This window comes from Dipodomys merriami, unplaced genomic scaffold (assembly GCF_024711535.1).
Source record: "Dipodomys merriami isolate MVZ:Mamm:240054 unplaced genomic scaffold, mDipMer1.0.p SCAF_392, whole genome shotgun sequence".
NCBI classification, from domain to species: domain Eukaryota; kingdom Metazoa; phylum Chordata; class Mammalia; order Rodentia; family Heteromyidae; genus Dipodomys; species Dipodomys merriami.
In genome coordinates, this window is record NW_027205515.1 from 796,267 (window position 1) to 819,000 (window position 22,734).

The 22,734-nt window shown below is 40.6% G+C and overlaps 1 protein-coding gene across 9 annotated transcripts in view; it reads right to left on the bottom strand.

Moving 5' to 3' along the window:
* Arhgef11 (Rho guanine nucleotide exchange factor 11) overlaps nt 1-22,734 on the bottom strand; it is a 106,253-nt gene that overhangs the window by 36,127 nt on the left and 47,392 nt on the right. For 5 of the 9 annotated variants that reach the window (XM_069990235.1, XM_069990232.1, XM_069990233.1 and 2 more), the window contains exons 2-9: nt 16,039-16,071; nt 13,608-13,699; nt 12,528-12,626; nt 9,098-9,147; nt 8,048-8,105; nt 7,044-7,222; nt 6,230-6,301; nt 484-603 (exon numbers count right to left, since the gene is read on the bottom strand). In XM_069990235.1, coding sequence (XP_069846336.1) covers nt 484-603; nt 6,230-6,301; nt 7,044-7,222; nt 8,048-8,105; nt 9,098-9,147; nt 12,528-12,626; nt 13,608-13,699; nt 16,039-16,071 — 703 coding nt within the window. The remainder of the gene's footprint in view (nt 1-483; nt 604-6,229; nt 6,302-7,043; nt 7,223-8,047; nt 8,106-9,097; nt 9,148-12,527; nt 12,627-13,607; nt 13,700-16,038; nt 16,072-22,734) is intronic. The other 4 variants (XM_069990240.1, XM_069990238.1, XM_069990239.1 and 1 more) reach the window with 2 other exon arrangements.

Here is a 22,734-nt window from a genome sequence, read left to right on the forward strand (position 1 = left end):
ACATTCCTCTCAACTAACTAGGGATCCTTTACATGAGGTGATTTTTATGCTAGTATTTCTTTGAGAAGACCCATTATTTAAAGGATAATGTGGTAGGAAAAGCTACCAGATGAGTAAAAATTAGGGTAGGAATACATTAATTATGAAGAAACAGCCCAGAAGAGAAGGATAGCTAGAAGACTAAAACTGTTAATCTTTATTTTGCATTTGTTCTTTTCACTGCAATTAGAAGTTCTAGAAGTACAAGAAGCAGACTTTTTCTTCACATAATATTCTAGGTTTCAGGATATGCTGAGCCTCTTTGGTGTTAAATACTCTAAGAACCACTAACTTTTTTCTTTATAAAACACTAACACTTACTATCTAAGCCTGAGGTCCTGCCATGACTCAGAAAGCCTTCTGTCTGTCCTTGCTTTCTTCTTCTGTCTACACCCAGTCCAACTGCATAGTGCCTTTCCTAGACCTATGCCTACCATCACTCACCACTAAGCCACCAGTCTCCTGCTGGATCTTCAGCTGTAACTGAGTGACTCGTCGCCGGGCACCTTCGATCTGCTCTTCCAGCAGGCTGGCAGGGTTCCGGCTATACACCTCACAGATACGCTAGGGAGGGGGTGAGGAGGAAAAGGAGGAGGGGAAAAGGCAGAGGGTGGTTAGTAGAAAATGGATGACTCATCAGGGAAGGAAAACAGGTAGTTATTCCGAAACGAAGAGTAGAGAGAAGCTCTGCCTGCTAGAAGATGCACAGTATTTCACCACCATTTAGGATCAGAAAGGATAGGTGATGAGAAACAGAACACATGAGACAGCAGGAGAAAGAAAACAACACAAAAGCCTGCTCTACTCTAACCTTAGGGCTTGGCCTAAGTCCTAATATCCTAAATGAAGTCTTCCTCAAGTCTTACTCAAGTGTGAAATACTGTCTAAACAGTATACAAAAAGTGCTATAGAGGAAATGAACAATAAAACCAGACGAGAAAGATGCCTGACTAGAACAGTTGCTCTTCCTGCCCAACCATCAGAAAGAAAGCTTCTGGACAGCAGGTAACCACCTCACCCCTTGTTTCACATTGCTTACACCATGGGAGTAGAGTAGAGCACAGGGGCTTGGGGAGAATGGATTTGAATTGTGGTACTTCCACTTACAATATAGACTTGGGCAAGCTTAAATACATCCTCACCAATAAAATGGAGAAGACAGTATCTGCCTCATGGGATGGTTATTAAGATCTGGATGGGATTATGTAAAGTATGCAGCAAATATATGGCACATAGTTACACACTTGAAAATATGGCAGCTATTAATATTTTACCACAAAAATACTTGATAAATCTTGCTGGTTAAATAGATAAAGATGTTGGGCACATATGTTAGCTAAGCTCATTTGAGATTTCCTGCTACCTGATGACAACCTTATGAAAATTTCTTATATGTGTTTTATCTTTTCCAAACCTATCAAGTCCCAACCCTGCCCTCAATCCCAGCAGATAATATCATCTGGTAAGAACTTTCTCAGCTTTACTCACTTCAAAGCATCTGTAGCTGTCTCTCTGTCTCAGGAGAGAAACTGCCTAAATAATTTACAAAGTGAGTCCCTCCAGGTATTTTGGATACTTCCTGGACACTGTTCACTTATGTTCAAAGTCCCCTTTTTTTCAATGACTCCTTCCTTACTCTATAAAAATGTTCAAGTTCCACGACTGAAAACAAAACCACAACAAAGCCCTTTCTACAAACTCAAGATTATTTTTCAAGTCACTGCCCTGTTTTTTCTTCCCTTCTTTTGTCACCAAATATTTCAAAACAGTAGCCTATATCTTTAGAACTTTTCCCCTACCCCATTCTTTGCCTTCTAGTCATTCAGCCAGCATTTGTAGCCAAGTGTCTTCCCCATTATTTCAAACAGCTACTCTTTCAAAGATAAAACATAAGAGCAAATGCTATACTATGTGCCACAAAAACACCTATGTTCGACTGTTCTCAGCTCTCACTTCTCTCCTCTTCTCTTTATACTGGTGCCGTGGGTGATCTCTTCAGGACAGTGTCAATGATTACCTTCAGACTGAAGACATCTGAATTTCTTTTTAACTTCAGCCCTGTCATATCCATATGCCCAGAGGACAGTCTATCTAAATATCTCATGGTCTGTCCAAGTCAATAGATCCAAAACTGACCTTCATTATTTTCCCCTAAGCTCTGCTCCTCTCTATTATCTTGTTATATCAATGGCATCATTATTCTAACCAAGTACCCACAGGGCCTTTCATTACCAGCTGGTAAGTTTCTCTGATTTGATCTCTGAGAGGCTCTCTATTGTAATCCCTTTATTTTCATTGTGTCTCCTCATGTTCTTGTTAAATCTTTATCTTTTACATACCACAGCCTTCTAGATTTCTTATGTCATTTTTATTTAACACATTTCTCCAAAGAACACTGATTTGAAAATGTGATCAGTCCACTACACAGAGTCCTTTAATTTCCACTGCTTTCAAACTCCAAACTCCTATTTATTGCCAAATTACTTTCCAACCACCACCACTCCTACTGCTAGTTTCAATGTTCTAGGCATAGAAGACTGAATCAAACTCAAGCATCACTTCATGAAACCTTCTGATAACTGAATAAATAATTATTCCTTCTTTTGCACTGTTACAACATTTTTGTTGTCGTTGTTAGTCATAGGGTTTGAACTCTGGGCCTGGGCGCTGTCCCTGAGTTCTTCAGCTCAGGCATCACTTCTATTGGTTAACTGGAGATAAGAGTGTCATGGACTTTCCTACCCAGGCTACTTTTGAACTATGATCCTTAGATCTCAGCCTCCTAAGTAGCTAGGATTACAGAGGCTTTAGATTTTTAAAAAAATTATAATTGAGCCAGGCGCCAGTAGCCATGCCTATAATCCTATCTGATAAGAAGGCTGACAGCTGAGGATTGTGGTTTGAAGCCAATCTGGACAGGAAAGTCTGACACACTCTTAACTCCAATTAATTCCCCATACACACCAAAAAAAAAAAAAAAAAGCCTGAAATGGAGCTGTGGTTCAAATGGTAGAGCATTAGCTTTGAGTAAAAAAAAAGCTCGAGGACAGTGTCCTGGCTATGAGTTCAAGCCCCAGGACCGACACCTCCCCCCTCCACCAAATATATGTACATATGTATATGTGTGTATATATATATATATATATATATATGTATTAGATATACATATCATTGAGATTAAATTCATATATAAGCTCCTTATTTAAAATATGTAATTCAGAGGATTTTTTTTGTCAGTTGTGGTTCTTGAACTCTGGGCCTGGTTGCTGTCCCTGAGCTCTTCAGCTCAAGGCTAGTGCTCTACCACTTGAGCCACAGCACCACTTCTGGTTTTCTGGTAGTCAATTGGAGATAAGAGTCTTATGGACTTTCCTGCCTAGAGTTGGCTTTGAACCATGATCCTCAAATGTCACCCTCCTAAATAGCTAGGATTACAGGTGTGAGCCACAGGAGCCTGGCCTAATTCAGCATTTTTTAAAGTATATTTCCACAGTTGTGCAATCATTTCTATTATCAAATTCTGGAACATTTACATCACCTTCAATAAGAAAGCTGTTACCTGTAAGCAGAGACTGCTAATTTCTCCTTTCTTTCACTCTCTAGTACCACTAATCAATTTTCTATAACCAAGAATCTGACTACATAAGAGTCAATATTTATATTTGTATATAAAAGAGTCAATTTACAGACTGTGCTTGGCTCTTGGCTGTTTTCAGGGTTCATTCATGTTGTAGCATGTATCAGTACTTTATTCCTTTTTTTTTTTTTGGTCTCTTGTGGGGCTTAAACTCTGGGCCTGCAGGCTGTCCCTGAGCTCTTTAGCTTAAGGTGAGAGCTCTACCACTTGAGCCACAGCACCAATTCCGGTTTTCTAGTGGTTAATTGGAGATAAAGAGTCTCACAGACTTTCCTACTTCTCTGCCCAGGCAGGCTTTGAACTGTGATCCTCGTATCTCAACCTCCTGAGTAGCTAGGATTATAGGCATGCGCCACTGGCCCTTGGTTCTTTATTCCTTTTTTGTTTGTCATGGGTCATGGGGCTTGAACTCTGGGTCTGGGTGCTGTCCCTCAGCTCTTCAGCTCAAGACAAGCACTCTACCACTTTTCTGGTGGTTAATTGGAGATAAGAGTCTCACAGACTTTCTTACTTTTCTGCCCAGCTAGGAGTGAGCTACTAGCACCCGGCCTCTTTATTCCTCTTTATGGCTGAATAATAGCCCAGTGTGTGGACATGCCACATTTTGCTTTTCTATTCAGTTTGTAGACTTTGGGCTGGTTCTATTTTTCGCTATAATAAGGCAATCATTCCACATGAATGATCATGTGGAAGTTTTTGTGTAAAAATATGCCTTAATTCTTTTGGGAATGTATCTAGAAGTGGATATACTGGGTCAGATAGTATCTGTGTTAAGCATTTCTAAGAAATGTCTGTTTTCTAGTATGACTGCAATATTTGACATTACCACCATGAGGAGTGGATATGAATCAGTGACTATGCAGACAAATTAATAAGTATTTCTTAGATTTTTCTACCTCCTTTAACACACTCAGCATTTTCCAGTATTTGGCTATAGCCATTCTATGGTAAGAAATGTATCTTGTCATTTTGGTGAGCATAATCCTTGTGTGCATAACAAGTGAATGCTTATTGGCCACTTAAATGACTTCTTTAGAGAACTTTTTATTAAAATTCTTTAACTTTTTTTTATGTATAATCATGAGTGTTTATTTAGAACAAAGGTTGTAACAAATATCCTAAAAATCAATTTAAAAAACAATTTAAAAAACAATTAATGGACATCCTAAAGTTTTGTTTTTTAGAGGGCTGAGGGTCAAACACAGGACCTTCGTACATGCTAGACAAACACTACCACTGAGTTACATCACTAACACTTAACAAGTTTTTAATTGAGTTGTCTTTTTACTGCTGAATTCTAAGAGTCCTTTATGTATTCTGGTAATTAGACCTTTAACAAATACATGATCTATAAATTGTTCTTCATGTGTGTGTGTGTGTGTGTGTGTGTGTGTGTGTGTGTAACAAATACATGATCTATAAATTGTTCTTCGTGTGTGTGTGTATGTGTGTGTGTGTGTAACAAATACATGATCTATAAATTGTTCTTCGTGTGTGTGTGTGTGTGTGTGTGTGTGTGTGTGTGTGTGTGTGTGTGTGTGTGTGTGTGTCCGTCCGTCCGTCCCCTACGGCTTAAACTCAGGGCCTGAGCGCTGTTCCTGAGCTTTTTTGCTCAGGCTAGCACTCTAACACTTGAACCACAGCTCCACGTATGGCTTTTTGGGTAGTTTATTGGAGATAAAAAGCCTCATGGATTTTCTTGCCTGGGCTGGCTTTGAATCATGATCCTCAGAGCTCAGCGTCCTGAGTAGATAGAATTACAGGTGTGAGCCACTGGTGCCTGGCTTAATTTCTTGATATTGTCTCTTCATGCACAATGTTGTAATTTAAGATTATCAATATTTGTAGGTTGTGCTTTTATTAACTTTTTGCATGCCCATACTGGCCTTAAACTTTGGGCCTCACTCTTATCATTCAGCCTTTTTACTCAACAGCATTTAAGACATGCTTCCAGTTTTGGTTTTTTGCTGGTTAACTGGAGACAAGACTCTCACAGATTTGTGAACCTGAGATGGCTTCAAAGATTTTATGTTTAGTGTCATATCAAAGAAACCATTGCTAATCCAAGGTGATAAAAGATTTATATCTCTTTTCTTCTAAGAGTTTCATAAATAATTTTAGTTCTTACATTTAAGTCTTTGATCCATTTTGAGTTAAATTTTGCTAAGTGAGTGGAACAGGGGTCCAAATTCATTCTTTGCATGTAGATATCCAGTTGTCAGCACCATGTGTCAAAAAGACTATTCTTTCTCCACTGAATTGTCTTGGCACCTTTGTTGAAAAAAATCAATTGACCATAGATGTATGGATTCATTTCTAAACTCTAATTCTATTCTATTGACTCACAGTCTATCCTTCTATCAGTACCATTAGCACTGATTAGTCTATGTCAATATATAACTATCAGCATTTTCCCAGCCCCAACTTTTACTTTTAAGGTTTTACTGTGATTGGAGATAGTCTGTAAATTAAGTTGTACATTCTGGAGAACTGCTCTATTATAGTATTATTTCACTAAGACAATGGCCTGTTTACCATTAGCAGTGACCTCACCTGTAATTCTTTTTCCTCCTGCCTCAGCATATTCCTGAGGATCTGGGTAGCATGTTTTTGAACTTCAGGATCCTAGAATGGAAAAATATAGTAACGGTAAGACTTAACTGTTTTAGATTTGCTAATTCCTGGACAAGAAGTGATCTAAGAGTAGAATCTGAGTCCTAAGCACATTGTGTATAACATTCAGTACATTGCTGGAATGCAGTAAACATAAAGTCTTATTTTGACTTTATTCCTGACTTCCCTGAAACTTTGGCTGTAATCACCTTTGATATCAAATTTCCAACTTCTCTACAGACTTGCTGGCTTGGCCTTCTTACCAATCAGAAAATCCTACTTCTTATATCTTACCTATCTGTTTCCTGTCCTCTTTTGACCCTTTTCTGATTCCTTTCCTCTATGGACTGGGCTTCATATCCCACTCCTTCAGGTAGTCCTCTTTCTCTAGGAAGCCATTCCCCTATCCTTGACTTCACAACACACCATGCTAACATTAACTGGCTACAGTCTCTACTAGATGCCTATGTCCATGCCCGGAAAAGGCACTCTCTCCTATCAGGAACATTCTCAGAGGGCCTCTAGAAGACCTTCCACACATTTAGCGAACACACTGAATGTTATCTGATAAATCTTCCCAAGTATTTATGGGGGAGGAGAGCATTAAGGCATGGAACATCCTGTACAATAGGATGTTCTCATCTCTTTGGTGGTGTTCATGTTTTCTTATGAAACCCTACTTAATTTAATCTTCACTGGGTAGCTTCTTCAAAGGGACCCTAAAGTGAAGAGAAGGAGCCAAGAAACCCATTACCTGCAGAGGTTTGGGTCCTGTGATGCGTTGTGGAGGTGGCAGGGGTGGAGGAGGTGGTGGTGGTGGGACTGCAGGAGTGATTCGAGGAGCTCCTGCCAGGGATGGGTCCTGTTGCAGCCCAGCGACACCAACAGATGAAGGCGAAGAACCCAGGAGGGTCAGTGCAACATAGGCACCAGCTGGAGAACAAAGAGAAGCTCTCTTTGAGTAGCACAGTTCTGAAGAGCAGCTATTCAAACTCCAAAGGAGCATTTTTTCCCCTTCTCTTTTCATTGAGCTCATAGTACTATAGATTGTTTATCCTTACTTTTAAGGCCCTACACTATTCCTACAGAGCACCAACAGAGTTCCACTCTTCCTTCATCCTTAATTCAGAAACGTCAACCAAAATCTACCCCTGAATATCTGAAAATACTCTACATGGATTACCACATCTGACCATTTCTTAGGGGGGTGGGGTCTTACGTAACACAGACTGGCTTTGAACCTGAGCTACTCCTGCCTCAGCCTGCTGAGTTCTGGAATTACAGCTGTGCACCACTGTGCCCATATTCCTTTTTTAATCTCACTCAATTAAAGCAGCCAATGTAAAGACCTAAAGTACTGCCTGTGTGGTATATGGTACGTACTCAAATTTTAGACATCACTCCCCAACTTCCTATGCCCTTTAATCCCTTCTTCAATATTTGTTGCCTCTATCTGATTATTTGTGCACACCTGATTTTGGTGTCTTCTTGGCTACTGAGTATTTTTGTTCCCCTCCCCATGAAATAAAAACCAAGTGAAATGTCTGTGGATGGGAAAGGAGAGAGAATAATATTTAAGTGAGGTATGTTATTAGTAGAATATGGTCTAAATAGAGTGGCAAAGGTTAATGAGTTAAAAATGAAGATGTCTGATGAGAGACTAGTAGTGTTTCCTCTTGAAGCCTTCATGGTCAGCAGACCCCTCTTGTCTTCCCTCAGTCCACTTGTCACTTATTTTGTTACGCCTCTTCAACTTACATTTGATAAGCTTCACCACCTCCAGGTGTGAACTATTAGTCACCATGGTGCCGTTGACCTGTTTGAGAGACAAATAAATATTGAGAAATACTGCTGGAAAAGGGGCTCTTTTTTGTCTGTAATGTCACTCTTGAGGAAGCCATTTCCCAAAGCTCCAATCACATGTTTGCTCAAATTCACATTGAGTTTTTTCCTGTTCACTTGTGCCATGTGTTTTGGTCTAGCATTAGCCTCTAAGTTTTCAGGGATAAGACTTATGTCATCAACTATTCATTTCTTTCTCTTTTTTTCTTCTTTTTTTGTTGGTCATGGGGCTTGAACTCTGGGCCTGGGCACTATTCCTCAGCTCTTCAGCTCAAGGCTAGTGCTGTACTACTTGAGCCACAGCATCACTTACAGTTTTCTGAGTGGTTTATTGGAGATAAGAGTCTCACAGAGTTTACTGCCCAGGCTGGCTTTCAGCTGTGATCCTCAGATCTCAGCCTCCTAAGTAGCTAGGATTATAGGCATGAGCCGCTGACGCTGGACAACTGTTCATTTCTTTAGTCATTTTATTTATTTTGGCGTATGTTTTCCCAACCATTTATCTCACACACATGTATGTCAATTGGTCTGTGTGCTTCTTCATTATTAGAGGACTAGGCATCTCTGCCTATAGGATTTCCTTAATGCTTCTAAGGACTCCAGGTTTCAAAGACAGACCTGAATAGGCAGACCAGATTTCAGTAGTTTTAAACAGGAAAAGACCCCAGGTCAGCACTATATGAAAGACTATCAGGCTGAGAATCTGAAGACAACTCCCTCTCAACTTAATTTTTGTCATCTGTAAAATGGGGCTAAAACCTATTCTAGAGTAAATGGACTCTGAATATGAGACTTTAAGACACCAGACCTAAGTTTCTTCATCTTCTTCTATGATGTTCCCTTGGTATAAACACCTGATTTGATGAGGGTTGGTATCAAAATAGAAGTTTGTAGGACAGGTCAAGGGCAGAAATGCTCCTGCATACCTTCTTCCTCTTTTGTGAAGTAGATATTGGGACTACTTACTTTGATAATCCGGTCTCCTTCTTTCACACCAGCTTTCATAGCTGCACCTCCTGTAGGGAGAAGACCTGATCAGTAGAACCCCATAAATCCCCCCAAAGGCTACTGAATCTACAGCAGGGTCCCAGGGAAGACCATCCTCTTTGAAACTTTATCTCATTTCTCTGTATGATGCAGATTAAATGCTAGGTGGACCTTCATTCTGCTCCAGAAACGGAATGGCTAGAGAAGCTAGAGAAGACTACATAAGGTCACATCTGCTATTATTCCTTCCATCTAAGTCAGAGGCCAGACGTGTGACAGCCAGCCAAGATGACAGGCAAACAGGGCTGAGAAGAGTATGTATGCTTTATTTGAATGAGTCTAGTTATACCCCAAATTTTGATAATAGTAAAAAAAAAAAAGATTACTGGATTAAATATAATTAGTAAAGTAGTAATTATTAAGAGCAATTTGGAGGCCAGGTACTGGTGACTCATGCTTGTAATCCTAATTACTCAGAAGGCTGTGATAAGGTTAGTGGTTCAAAGCCAGCCTGGGCTGAAAAGCCCATGAGGCTCTATCTCCAATTAGCCTCCAAGAAGATGGAAATGGAGCAGTTACTCAAGTGGGAGAGTGCTAGCCTTGAGCAAAAAGAGCTCAGGAACAGCATCCAGGACCATAGTTCAAGCCCCAAGACAAGAAGAAGAAAGAGGAGGAGGAGAAGGAAGAGGAAGAATAGAAGAGTAGGAAGAGATTAAGAGTTTTCAAAATGGTGGTTCTTAAGCTTGAGAAGTTCATAAAGATATCCTAAAGTTTCATATCATTAAAGATATTAACCCCTCTGTACACCTTAACACTAACAATAAAATTATATTTAAAAAGATACTGATATTGGGGCTGGGAAGGTGGCTCAGTGGTAGAGTGCTTGCCTTGCATGCATTAGGCCCTGGGTTCAATTCCTCAGCACCACATAAGCAGAAAAAGCCAGAAGTGGCGTTGTGGCTCAAGTGGTAGAGCGCTAACCTTGAGCTGAAGAGCTGAGGGACAGTGCCCAGGCCTAGAGTTCAGGCCCTACGACTCGCAAAAAAAAAAAAAAAAAAGATATCAATATAGTGTTTTTAAAAAAGAATTATAAATTATGTATAGTTTCTCCCTTAGAAATGGACCAGATTTAGGGTTTCTGATGATAGGTAAGAGGTGTGAAGATCATGTTTTTTTGTTGTTGTTTTGCAGTGGGCCTGGGCCCTGTCCCTGAGCTCTTCAGCTCAAGGCGAGAGATCCACTACTTGAGCCACAGCGCCACTTCCAGTTTTCTGGTGGTTAATTGGAGATAAGAGTCTCACAGACTTTCCTGCCTGGGCTGGCTTTGAACGGTGATGCTCAGATTTCAGCCTCCTTAGTAGTTAGGATTACAGGTCCTAGCCATCAGCACCCGGTAGACCATATTTTTTATATTTTCAGGTTCTTGATTTTTTGAGTGTTTTTGACCACTATGTATTTTTAAATGACTTACATGCCTAACTTAATTTATATTCAGGAAGCACAAGAAAAATCTACAGCTGAAACAAGTTGTGAAAAGCATAAAAAGATTTTGTAAACTTTCCTCATGACGATCAATTAAATCTGGTAAGTTGTAGTCATCTGAACAAAACAAAATTCCTGTAAGCATATCTAGATGTTTCAAGTATATAAAGAAAAAGAATGCAGCAATGACTACATTCCAATTTGGCTTTTCAATACAGGATTCAAGATTCTCCTTGTCTAAAAGGAGCTACTTATGAAAGAGTTTGCAACACACAGTCATGTAGAAGTAAAAGTCAGATTAGAACTATCTTGCTAGAATATATAATATACAAGGTACTTCCAATAGCTTAAGTGACTTTAAAAAGTACATCCTTGGTGATTCAATACTTCTGGGCAGGAGCAAGGATTTCAATTATCCTATGGCCTTAGTAATTATATACACAGAACACAGACTATATTTTGAGAAATAGTGAATAATCTAGTATGTGGATAAGACAGTACGAACTGCTTTATTACTCTTATGATTTCAATGCCAACCAAATGAAGTCTCTTCTACTTTCCTTCCCCAAACACAAACACATGCACAAACACTCCAAAGCCTACATTTTATTGCAAGTTATTTTTTTGTTCTCTTTTTTCTGGGTCTAACTGCTCAGCCTAAGTGGAGGGGGAAAGTTAAGGGGAGCTGAATCCACACTTCATTGGAGGGGATCCCAGACTTTCTGTATCTAATAGACCGCAGAGGCAAAGTACAAGTTATTGGCAGTCCCACTAGCTGTCTCATCCTAGTCCAGGAATCCTGAAAAACAAGGAAAGCAAAGAATAAAACTATAATTTCAAGCTTTACCCTAGGATATGAAAAACAAACCTCTCACTGGTAAAAGTTAGTACCTAAATATAAGAAGTCATAATGATTTGCATTCTTATATAGCCCACACATCTTGTTTTGGTCAAATATTTGAAATTCTCTTTGCTTTTCTCTTAAAATATACATTAAGTATATTTTCCTTTCTCCTCTTATCCCTAGGGTAAAATGCCAGCCTTCGCCCAGCCTTTTCCTGTATTCTACATGCCCAACCTATGATGCTCCATATCTCTAGCCCTATCCTATTTGCTATACTATAGTTCACCTCTTTTAGGTATACCTACTTTATACTCTCCCTCCTAATTGTCATCTTTACGGAATCACTAACAATGATTCTATTAGTTGGCATATAACAGAGCTATGACTATTCACCACCCTGCTCTACATAGCTGGTCACATAATGGATTTAATGGATTTGTCCATGAAAATGGAATCCCACTCTTCACTCTTCTCACCAAATTCCTATTCTGCTGATCTGTTTTTCATTTTTGTGTTTCAGACTACCCCTGAAATCTTGTTTTTCTTAAAAGGGCTTCCTAAAGTGATAAGGAGGGAAATGACTATGCTTGGAACCCCAAACTACCCAAATACGTTTCCAAATGTTTCATCTGACATAATGTCCAACAAACATAATTTATCCTTCAAGTAATAAATTGAAGTGGATTGATTGCAAATATGTTCTAAGACTATTTGGATCCATGTGACTAGGTCAAATGTAAACCTAGAAGAAAGTAACCATGTGTACTTTTAGCTATATAATGTAAGTAGGAAAGAAGACAGCCTTTGATTCCTCCATGACAACATAAACCTAGTATAAAGCATTCTCTTTGATGGCATTTAGGCATCGCTGTTCAGTTCATTTTCCAATTTCCAACTGAGGAAGCAGCTATGAAATGGCTCAGCATTTCAGAATTTCCCCCAGACATCTGTAGAGACAAGCCTTACAGTAATTCATTCCTGCCCCTCAGGGCTCCCCAAAGCACGCACTCTCCAAGTCTAGCGCTTTCAACATACAATGTGCCTTCAAAGAACCACTGTGGACAGGAGGAATGCAGCACTCACCAGGCCGTACAGATTGTACCAGGACAATGCGATCCCCACTGACTGTGAAGCCAAAGCCATGCTGGTCCTTTTGGATGATGACACAGCGCTGAACAAGACCTGGTGAGAAGGAGAGATTAGGCCAGCAGCCTCAGGAAGCACCAAGCTCTGTTTCTTTTTCTTTTTCTTTTTTTTTTTTTTGGGGGGGGGGTCCGGTCGTGGGGACTGACCTCTGGGCCTGGGCGCTGTCCCTCAGCTCTTCAGCTCAAGGCTAGCACTCTACCACTTGAGCCACAGCGCCACTTCCGGCTTTTTTCTTTTTTCTTTTTGCTTATGTGGTGCTGAGGAATCGAACCCAGGGCCTCAGGCATGCAAGGCAAGCGCTCTACCACTGGGCCACCTTCCCAGCCCCCTGTTTCTTTTTCTTAAGTCATATACAAGCAAATAAAAATTACACTGAAATTCCATCTCGTATCAGCCAGAATAGCAGTCATCAATAAAATAACAACAAATGTTGACAAGATGCAGGAGGAACCAGGCACCAGTGGCTCATGCCTGTAATCCTAGCTACTTAGGAGTCTGATATCTGAGGATCGTGGTTCAAAGCCAGCCCGGGCAGAAAAGTCCATGAGACTCTTATTTCCAATTAACCATCAGAAAACTGGAAGTGGCACTGTAGCTCAAGTTGCAGAGCACTTGCCTTGAGCTGAAGAGCTCAGGGACAGTGCCCAGACCCAGAGTTCAAGCCCCATGACTGATCAAGAAGAAAAAAGAAACAAAGGTTATGACTACCAATTGTTTCCATCCCTGTGAACATTTGTTTCCCACTGTACACAAGGATACTGTAATGAGTCAAGCACGGACTCCAGAGTTAAAATAGAACTAATTCTAAATCCTGATCTGTCAACAAGTGTGTAAAGTTAGACAAGTTTCCTAGTTCTTCTGTACCTCAACAGTTTCATCAGTAAAATAAAGATAATAAAACTCACTTTCTAGTTTGTTGTAAGGAGGCAGTTGATATGGGACTCATGCCCAAAACACATTATGTACTTTATGAATGTACACCTTTCTATCTACACTGATGCTCAAGAAGGTAGTTACCTGTTGTCTCTGAGGTGTCAGAGGGCTGGCGATGGTGGGAAGGGGACTTGCGTTCAGATGTGGAATCTCCCAGAGAAGACAGGCTACTTAACCTGCAGAGTAAGAAAAGCACATTAGTGAGCTGGGCAGGGAGAAACCAGTATTAGGATGCTTTATTGAAAAGGGCCCTGAGTCTTGGACAATGAGACCCTGACCCACCCACCTTTCAGCCTACTCCAACTGATAGGTACTTAGCTGAGTCTGTGCTGCTGACACTACCACCTATCTGGAATCCTATTCTGCAGAATTTCTTTAATACTCAACAGGTTATGATAGGAAATGGTCCTTCTCAGAGTCTGATAACAAAGAGACAATTGCAAGAGGGGGATATGCATATATACACACATTTGTTGGGTCTTACCAGGCTGCAATGGGGCTGATGGAACACAACGGAGCAGCAGAGAAAATGAATGCAAGAAAAAGGCAGGGAAAAAACAAACAAGCAAAAAGCTAGTTAGTTTTAGGTGATGATTTGCAAAAGGAGGGAGGGAAGGACACAGTGGGTCAGACATACAGAAGCCTTCATGAGCATAGCAGAACACTCGAATGGCTATAGGAGAAACAAACTCCTCTATTTTATTTACTTATTGACTATTACTAGATTGTGCTGGTACTGGGGCTTGAACTCAGGGTCTTGAGCTCTTGCTCTGCTTTTTTTACTCACAGCTGCATGCTACCACTTGAGCCTTATCTCATTTCAGCTTTTTGCTAGTTAATTCGATTTGTCTGCCCAGGATGGCTTTAAACCTCAGCCTTCAGATCTCAGCCTCCTAAGTAGCTAAGATTACAGGTGTCAGCCACTGGTCCCTGACTTAGACTCCTCATTTCAGTTTCATTTTTTTATCCCTCAAAATTCCAACTTTCCAAAATGGCAGTCTCCTGGATAGAAACTGGGTATTTAGTACTAACTTACAGTATAACTGGTAACGTGCACATTTTTTCTTTTTTCTTCTGCTTTTAAATAGAAAACAAAGGAAGCGATAGCTCAAGCCTCTGAAAATTCCATTTATCTTTTGTGTACCCATGGGAGATCAGGCATCTGATCTGTTATGTTTGGTGGTAGTATATACCAACCCTATAATCAGCCCCGTTCCCATTGTTAACCTGAGGCATCTTGCTTACAAACTATTGAAGAGCCTAAAACCTCAATGTACCATAGACCATCAGCCAAAAGATCCATTGCTTGATCTCTTAATTAGGACCACTATAGAAAGAGAAAAAACTAAAATCACTGCTGGAGCCCTCCTTTTTAGAAAAGTACACAAGTTGCCAGTTCCTGAATCATAGCTGTTGCCTCTCAAAAAGAAACAATTCCTATCCTATTTCTAACTACAGAAAATTACTTAAATAGAAGATTACTGATGGACCCACCATGTGTAATGGTAAAGCGTTGGAAAATGTGTGTGTGTGTGTGTGTGTGTGTATAAATGTATATATATATATATATATGTGTGTGTGTGTGTATACATTCACAAAAGATGACTGGATGATTATACTGTTTTGTATCAATGTAATGACACAGAACCTGGCCACATAAAGCAACTTGGAAGTACTTTATAAATGATAAGGAAAAATCTCCACGATATGTTAAGGGGAAAAAGCATGACATAGAATTATGTAGATAGGGGCTGGGAAGGTGGCTCAGTGGTAGATCGCTTGCCTTGCATGCATGAGGCCCTGAGTTCAATTCCTCAGCACCACATAAGCAAAAAAAAAAAAAAAAAAAGCTGGAAGTGGTGCTGTGGCTCCAGTGGTAGAGCTCTAGCCTTGAGCTGAAGAGCTGAGGGACAGTGCTCAGGCCCAGAGTTCAGGCCCCATGACCGGACCCAAAAAAAAAAAAAAAAAAAAAGAATTATGTAGATATACAAAACTGAAGATAAAAGAGGAAGTAATTTGTTTAGATATATTTTTATATTTGCTTATGCAAAAAGATTTAATATATCATTGGAAGGAAACAAACAAATATAACACTGGCTGTCTCTGAGGAAGAAAGTAGATGGCTAGAGCATGGGGATGAAACTTCATTATTTTCTCTTTTGTATTTTTAAAATTCTAAACCGCTGGGTGCCAATGGCTCACATCTGTACTGTAATCCTAGCTACTGAGAAGACTGAAATTTGAAAATCACAATTCAAAGACAACCTGGGCAGGAAAGTCTGTGAGAATCTTATCTCCAATTAACCACTCAAAAGAAGTGGAGCTGTGGCTCAAGTGGTAGAGTGCTAGTCTTAAGGGAAAAAAAAATGCTCAGGGACAGCATCTAGGCCTTGAGTTCAAGCTTAGGACTCTCTTTCTCTCTGAACCATGTAGAGATACAACATGTTCAAAAATCAAATTAAAATACAAAGGAGGTGATTTTTCTTTCCCCTCAGAATGGTTATTACCCTCTTACCTGGACAGGTGAGACTGCTTTTTACTGGCCGAACTTTGGGTCAGAGACAGAAGGATACCAGGAAAGAAGAGAATGTAGGACCCAGGAAGGAGCAATGTGGGGAAAGGAGGAACAAAGAAAAACAAAATGACATAAACTGGACAAGGCACTGGAGATGGCTGATACAAAACAAAACCACAATTGAGCTAAGACAAACCCAGGGGTAGAAACAGACCACAACATAGTAATGAGCTTACTAAAATGTAAACTTAACCAGGCCATTTATTGTTTAATAATAATTTCCTCTTTTCCTTATTTGTGCACACGAGCATGCGTGTGTGTGTGCGTGCGTGTGTGTGTGTGTGTGTGTGTATGCACGCATGCGCACGCACATGCGTGCATGTTAGTCCTGGGCCTTGAACTCAGGGCCTGGGTGCTGTACCTGCTCTTTTTTGCTCAAGGATAGCATGTTACTGTTTCAACCACAGCTACATTTCCAGCTTTTTGGTGGTTAATTGGAAGTAAGAACATCATAGACTTTCCTGCCTAGGCTAACTTGGAATCATAATCCTCAGATCCCAGCCTCTTGAGTAGCTAGGATTATAGGAATGTATCACTGGTGCCTGATTGCTGCTTAAAATCTTTTGTCTCAGCTAGGCATTGTGGCTCATGCCAATAATCTTAGCTACTTAGGAGGCTGAGATCTGAGGATTGCAGTTCAAAGCCAGCCTGGACAGGAAAGTCTGTGAGTCTCTTATATTGAATTAACCACTCAAAAGCCATTAGTTGAGCTATGGCTCAAATGGTAGAATGCTAGCCTTGAGCAAAAGAGCTCAGGGACAGGGACCAGGCCCTGAGTTCAAGCCCCATGACCACCACCATCACCAAGAACAAAATCTAGTCTCTCATTGTACTCAAGAGAAAGGTAGTCCTCTTTCTAAACTAGACCATTAGCCACAGCATCTCACAGGATATATCTAGCAGGACAGCCCAGTGTTGGGTCAGCATTTCTCTGATGGCTTTCACAGCTCTCAGACCTAGTCTTCCTGAAGTACAAATACCCAATGGGAAATCCTTGCCTGGACAAGGCTGGAATGTCTGTGAAGGCGGAGATGGTCTTGTTGCTCAGTGTCCTTAGTGTCTGACACAGCAGGATTAGAGTTTATTCCCATTTTTAAATGCACAGAGAGGTTAAACAAAAGTAACATGTATATAATGTTGGTCTGACTTAAAATCTGTGCTCCTAAGTGAAAAAGTATATGATCTGTGGCTATAGGTACAGTGATATTGCCTTTTCTTTTACAATATGTGCCCATAACATGCATAGTATATAATACATGTCACATGTTCACATATATATGCCACATATAAAACACATACAATATACATACATGTTTACAATATGTGCATACAAAATGTATAATGCATGTAAAGTTTTAGTCGGGTCAAGAAAAGGATAGGCTGAGCTAGATGAGTTTGGGACAAAGAAATATTCCTGAGGCCCTCAAAATCCAAGAAAAGAGCCATCCTGCCCAGACCCTTGCTCCAGATAAAGTCCATACTTTAAATCCTGACCTATATTACTACTTACTAGTTGGTTTCCCTTATTTCCTCTGTGTGTGTGTGTTGGTACTGGGGCTTGAGCTCAAGACTTCATGTGTTCTCTCTTTGCTTCTTTGCTTAAGGCTGGCACTCTACACTTGAGCCACTCTTCCACACTCCTCAGCTTTCTTTCCTGTTGGTTACTTGGAGAGAGAGTATCTTGGATTTTTCTGCCTGGGCTTCAAACCTCGACTTCAAATCTCAATCTCTAGCACGGTTAGGATTACAGGTGTAAGCCAGCAGTGCCCAGCTCCACTGTGGAGTTTTAAGTAGGCTCTTCTAGAATCCTAATTTCCCATGAACTCTGCTTTTAGGTAAGATCTCTCTATGGTTTGAGACTCTCAAACAGTGCCTCCATGGCCTACACATTCCTGTGGTAAAGGCTGCGAGGGGAAAGAGCTTGTATAGACAACCTCTGCTGATGTACAAATGTCAGCTCTCACATCCTCAACTTGGGGGTGGACAAATGGAGTACAGCCAATTAAAAAAAAATTTTTGTGCTAGGAATGTGGCTTAGTGGTAGAGTGCTTGCCTAGCATGCATGAAGTCCTGGGTTCAATTCCTCAGTACCACATAAATAAAAAAGGATGGAAGTGGCGCTGTGGCTTAAGTGGTAGAATACTAGCCTTGAGCAAAAGGAGCTCAGGGACAGCACCCAGGTCCAGAATTCAAATGCCAGGACTCCTAAAAAGAAGAAAAAAAAAAAGAAAAGAAAAGACCAAAAACGGGCTGGGAAGGTGGCTCAGTGGTAGAGTACTTGCCTTGCAAGCCCGAGGCCCTGGGTTTGATTCCTTAGCACCACATAAGCAAAAAGAAAAAAGCTGGAAGTGGTGCTGTCACTCAAGTGGTAGAGCGCTAGCCTTGAGCTGAAGAGCTGAGGGACAGTGCCCAGGCCCAGAGTTCAGGCCCCACGACCAGACCGCCCCTCCCCCCCCAAAAAAAGAACAAAAAAGAAAAAGAAATAAAATTGTAGTATTTTTAACATTGGGTTAAAGGCAATATATCAATTGTATGTATGTGTAAATGTATAACTCCTGGACTTGAACCCAGGGCCTGGGAGCCGTCTCTGAACTTTTTTTTTTTGCCCAAGGCTAAAGCTGCACCACTTCAGCCATAGTACTACTTCTGGCTTTTTTTTTTTTTTTTTTTTTTTTTTGCTGGTTAATTAGAGGTAAAGAGTCTCATGGACTTTCTTGCCTGGGCTGGTTTCCAACCACAATTCTCAGATCTCAGCCTCCTGAGTAACTAGGATAACAGGCTGGAGCCACTACTGCCTGGCTTCAAATATTTTTGCCTTTGACTACTAGATGAATTGTATATTATACAGTCACTTGTATCCTATTTCTATTAGATAGCATTGGCCTGCTTTCTTAGTCATAGATAAAATTACCTGTTTAGAGAGATCTGTTCATCTTTCTAATGATATGATCTTCAGCACTTCTAGCCAAAGAAAACTAGAAGTTCACTCAGTCATTCCTCCAGTAACTTGTCTCCCACAGCACTTGTTATATGCATGTCAAGCACCCCGGATACAGTTGTCAACTAGTCTCCCTTGTTTGCTGACTGTGACCTCCTGAAGGGTGGAGGTACACCAAATTTACCTATTTCACAGTGAGAAAGAGTGGAGTGCCAGCCATCTTCAGTAATTATCAGAGAACAAGCCAACACTGCTCTGCATTATGCACCCTTCTTTTCACTCCAAACTCAATACCTCACCAGCCTCCCTGCCTCTATGGGCACAGAATCACATGAGTTTAGCATCATCTGTCACGTATTCTTTTGAAAAGGCTCAATGCAATGCCTGGACTGTGTCTAGAAATTAAAACTGATATTAATGAGTATCACGTGGAGTTAGAATGAGTATGCATCTGTGAGGGCAAATTATTTACCCTTTGTGAATCTTACTAGCTATCTATCCTTCAGGTCTATTTTAAGAATTCATGGGGTAGGAATGGAGTTGGGGAAATGGCTTAAGTGGTAGAGTGTCTATCTAGCAAGAGCTAGACCCTAATTTCAAACTCCAGTGCATGCACACGCACACGCACACATGCACATGCTCTCTCTCTTACACACACACACACACACTCACACACACACACACACTATAAGGCTCAAAGATTAATATAATTAGTAAGCCTCTGCCAAAATAATAACCTGCTTTGCAACACAAAATATATAAGCTTTGAGTTATCTAGTAAAATGTCCCAGCTTATAGATCTCCAAAGAGATGATTCATTGTTGATTATCATAATTATTTCATATTTACTTATTTTTGTCAACATCCTCTACCAAATCTTCAAAAAAAGAAAGATTAATATTAATATCTCAAGACAGAAGTGTAGATGAGGTGTGGTGGCAGAGGCTGGGGCATAATGGTATACCCTGTCTATAATCCCAGCTACTCAGAAGGATCTTGTTTAGAGGTTGGTCCCAGGCAAAAGTGAGACCCTATCTGAAAAAAAAAAAAAAAAAGGCGGCAGGGGTGGGGGTGGGGGACGAGGGACTGACAGCATGACTTAAGTGGCAGAGCACTGCCTAACAAGTGTAAAGCTCTAAGTTTAAATCTTACTACAGAAAGGAGGTGGGGGAGGATGCAGAGACCAGGAGACATGGATATTAGTGCTAATTCTGTAATTCAGTATCTGTGAAATTAGACAACATAAAGCAAGTTCCAAGAAGATCCAAGATCTGACTAGGGATGGTGCTGGTGGTGGGCAAAGCCCTGTGTTTGAGGATTGCCAAGGCTGCTGCATCAGAAGGGAAGGTTAAGCCATGTCAGAAAGAGTAAGAATGCAGTCTAGACATCTGAGTTCTAGACCACCTCTCCCTTTTTGTATACTTTTGAAAAAAGAGAACAAAATTATACATAATAAGTATTTAATGTTACAGGCACTCATTTAATTTTTACAAGAACCTGGTGAGGTAACATTGCTATTTTCCTCCACAGGTGAGGAAAATGAGATTGAGAGAAGTTAACTAAATTGCCTAAGGTCACACAGATATTAGAATCAGGATATGGCCTCTAGTGTGCTTACAATAAAGTCTTCTCTTCTTCCATGGCACTTTGTCATCTCTACAATGAGGGTCTGAGCTAGATCATCCTTTCTTATTCTAACACTGAATGATTCTTTCTTCCTTGTCAATTTTCTTCAGTATGTCTGATCTTTCTTTGTACTCAGGAAGCAATCAGGTAAAACTAAATTTGACCTGGAAAGATTCTTCTTACAGAATAAAGGCAGGCCATGGCTGTATTTTTTTTTTTTTTCCCTGTGGGCAGCACACACAGGCAGAGAGTGCTGGGGTGATAATGGATGGAAATGAGTGCTGGAAGCCTCAGGAAAGAGGAGAGAGGTACACTAAAGGAGCTCAGCTGGGTTTAGAATAGCACCCCAACAAGGTTTGTAAGGATGTGATCTCATCAATTCATCAGTGAACAGTCTCCAGACCTCTAGGAGGCTAAACAGATGGGAGTTAAGAAACCCAGCATTGGTGGGCCCTGGTGGCTCATGCCTATAATCCTAGCTACTTAAGAAAGTAGGCCTTGAGGAACACCATTCAAAGGCAGCCCAGATAGGAAAGTCTATGAGACTCTTTTTTTTTTGGGTCCGGTCATGGGGCCTGGACTCTGGGCCTGGGCACTGTCCCTCAGCTCTTCAGCTCAAGGCTAGCGTTCTACCACTTGAGCCACAGCACCACTTCCGGCTTTTTTTTTTTTTTTGCTGCTTATGTGGTGCTGAGGAATCGAACCCAGGGCCTCAAGTATGCAAGGCAAGCACTCTACCAGTGAGCCACCTTCCCAGCACCTATGAGACTCTTATCTCCAATTAAGGACCAAAAAAGCCAAAGTGGAGCGCTCAAGTGGCAGAGCACTAGCGTTAAGCACAAAAGCTCAGAGACAGTGACTAGGCACAAAGTTCAAGCCCTAAGATCAACATCCAAATAAAACAAAAAAAAACCATGAAGAATGAATGTCTGAAGCCAAGTGCTGATGGCTCATGACTATAATCCTAGCTATTCAGAATGTTGAGATCCAAGGACCACTGCTCAGTGTCAGTCCAAACAAATGAGATGCTTATCTCCAATTGACCAGGAAAAAGCTAGAAGTGAAGGCATGGCTCAAGTGGTAGAGTGCCAGCAATGAGCTTTTCTAACCCAAGTGAGAGAATGAATGCCTGTCCCTAGGATTAAAAACTTAGGAGGTTTGGATATAAGGGGTCTCAACCTATAGACGGAGTATTTCTTTTCTGATGGTACTTAGATTTACATTCAGAGGGCCTTGAACAATTCTGAGCCCTGGAACAGGGTTTAAATGGTAGAGGTAGCTCTGGGTCTTTGCCATATCATTATCAATATGTGATAGTGGTTATGGTATTGGATACCTCTAAGCCTCAGTTTTTACAAGAACAAGGTGGGAAGAACAAGCTTTGTATTAAAGTAATTATTTGTTATCCTAAAATCCTAAATGATCCTAAAATCATTAAAAGGTATACTGTCTTCACCTAGTATTTTCCTAAAAAGATAATATTTTTCTGAAGGATAGCTTCCTAAAGAGAGTAACATCTTAAACACTAACTTTCAAAAGACCAGGCTTCCTCAAATTAAGGCATACACTGCTTTATGCCTAACATAAATGGAATTACAGTTTGACTCAATTTTTTGTTATTAGCATGAATAAAGGATAGGCCATAACACAGATAACTCAGAATAATGGCCAATCCATGATGTCATCATTTCACTTTGATAGGAAAGTACTGAGTTAGAGTTAGAAAAATAATTAGTTTATGATTTTAACTGCTAAGTATAAACCACATAATGAATAACTTGTGGAGGTAATGTGAGATTGCAGTAAAATGATTGTTTTTCTCTGCAATCCTCTTCCTGCCTCAGGACCCTACAGTCTTTATTGAGTTGCCTGCATGCAGATAGATATAAACAAAGCCTGAGCCACCAACGGTGATGTTGGGAGGGAAGACACCCCTCCCATTTTTAATTGGTGACTTCAAGGTGTCCTGGCACAAGTAGAATGTGGGTTGGTGGGAGAGGTTCTTACCCAGCAGGTATTTCTATTCTAATTCCCTAAAGATTCTCTGTTACAATCCTGTCCTTTAGGAAGCC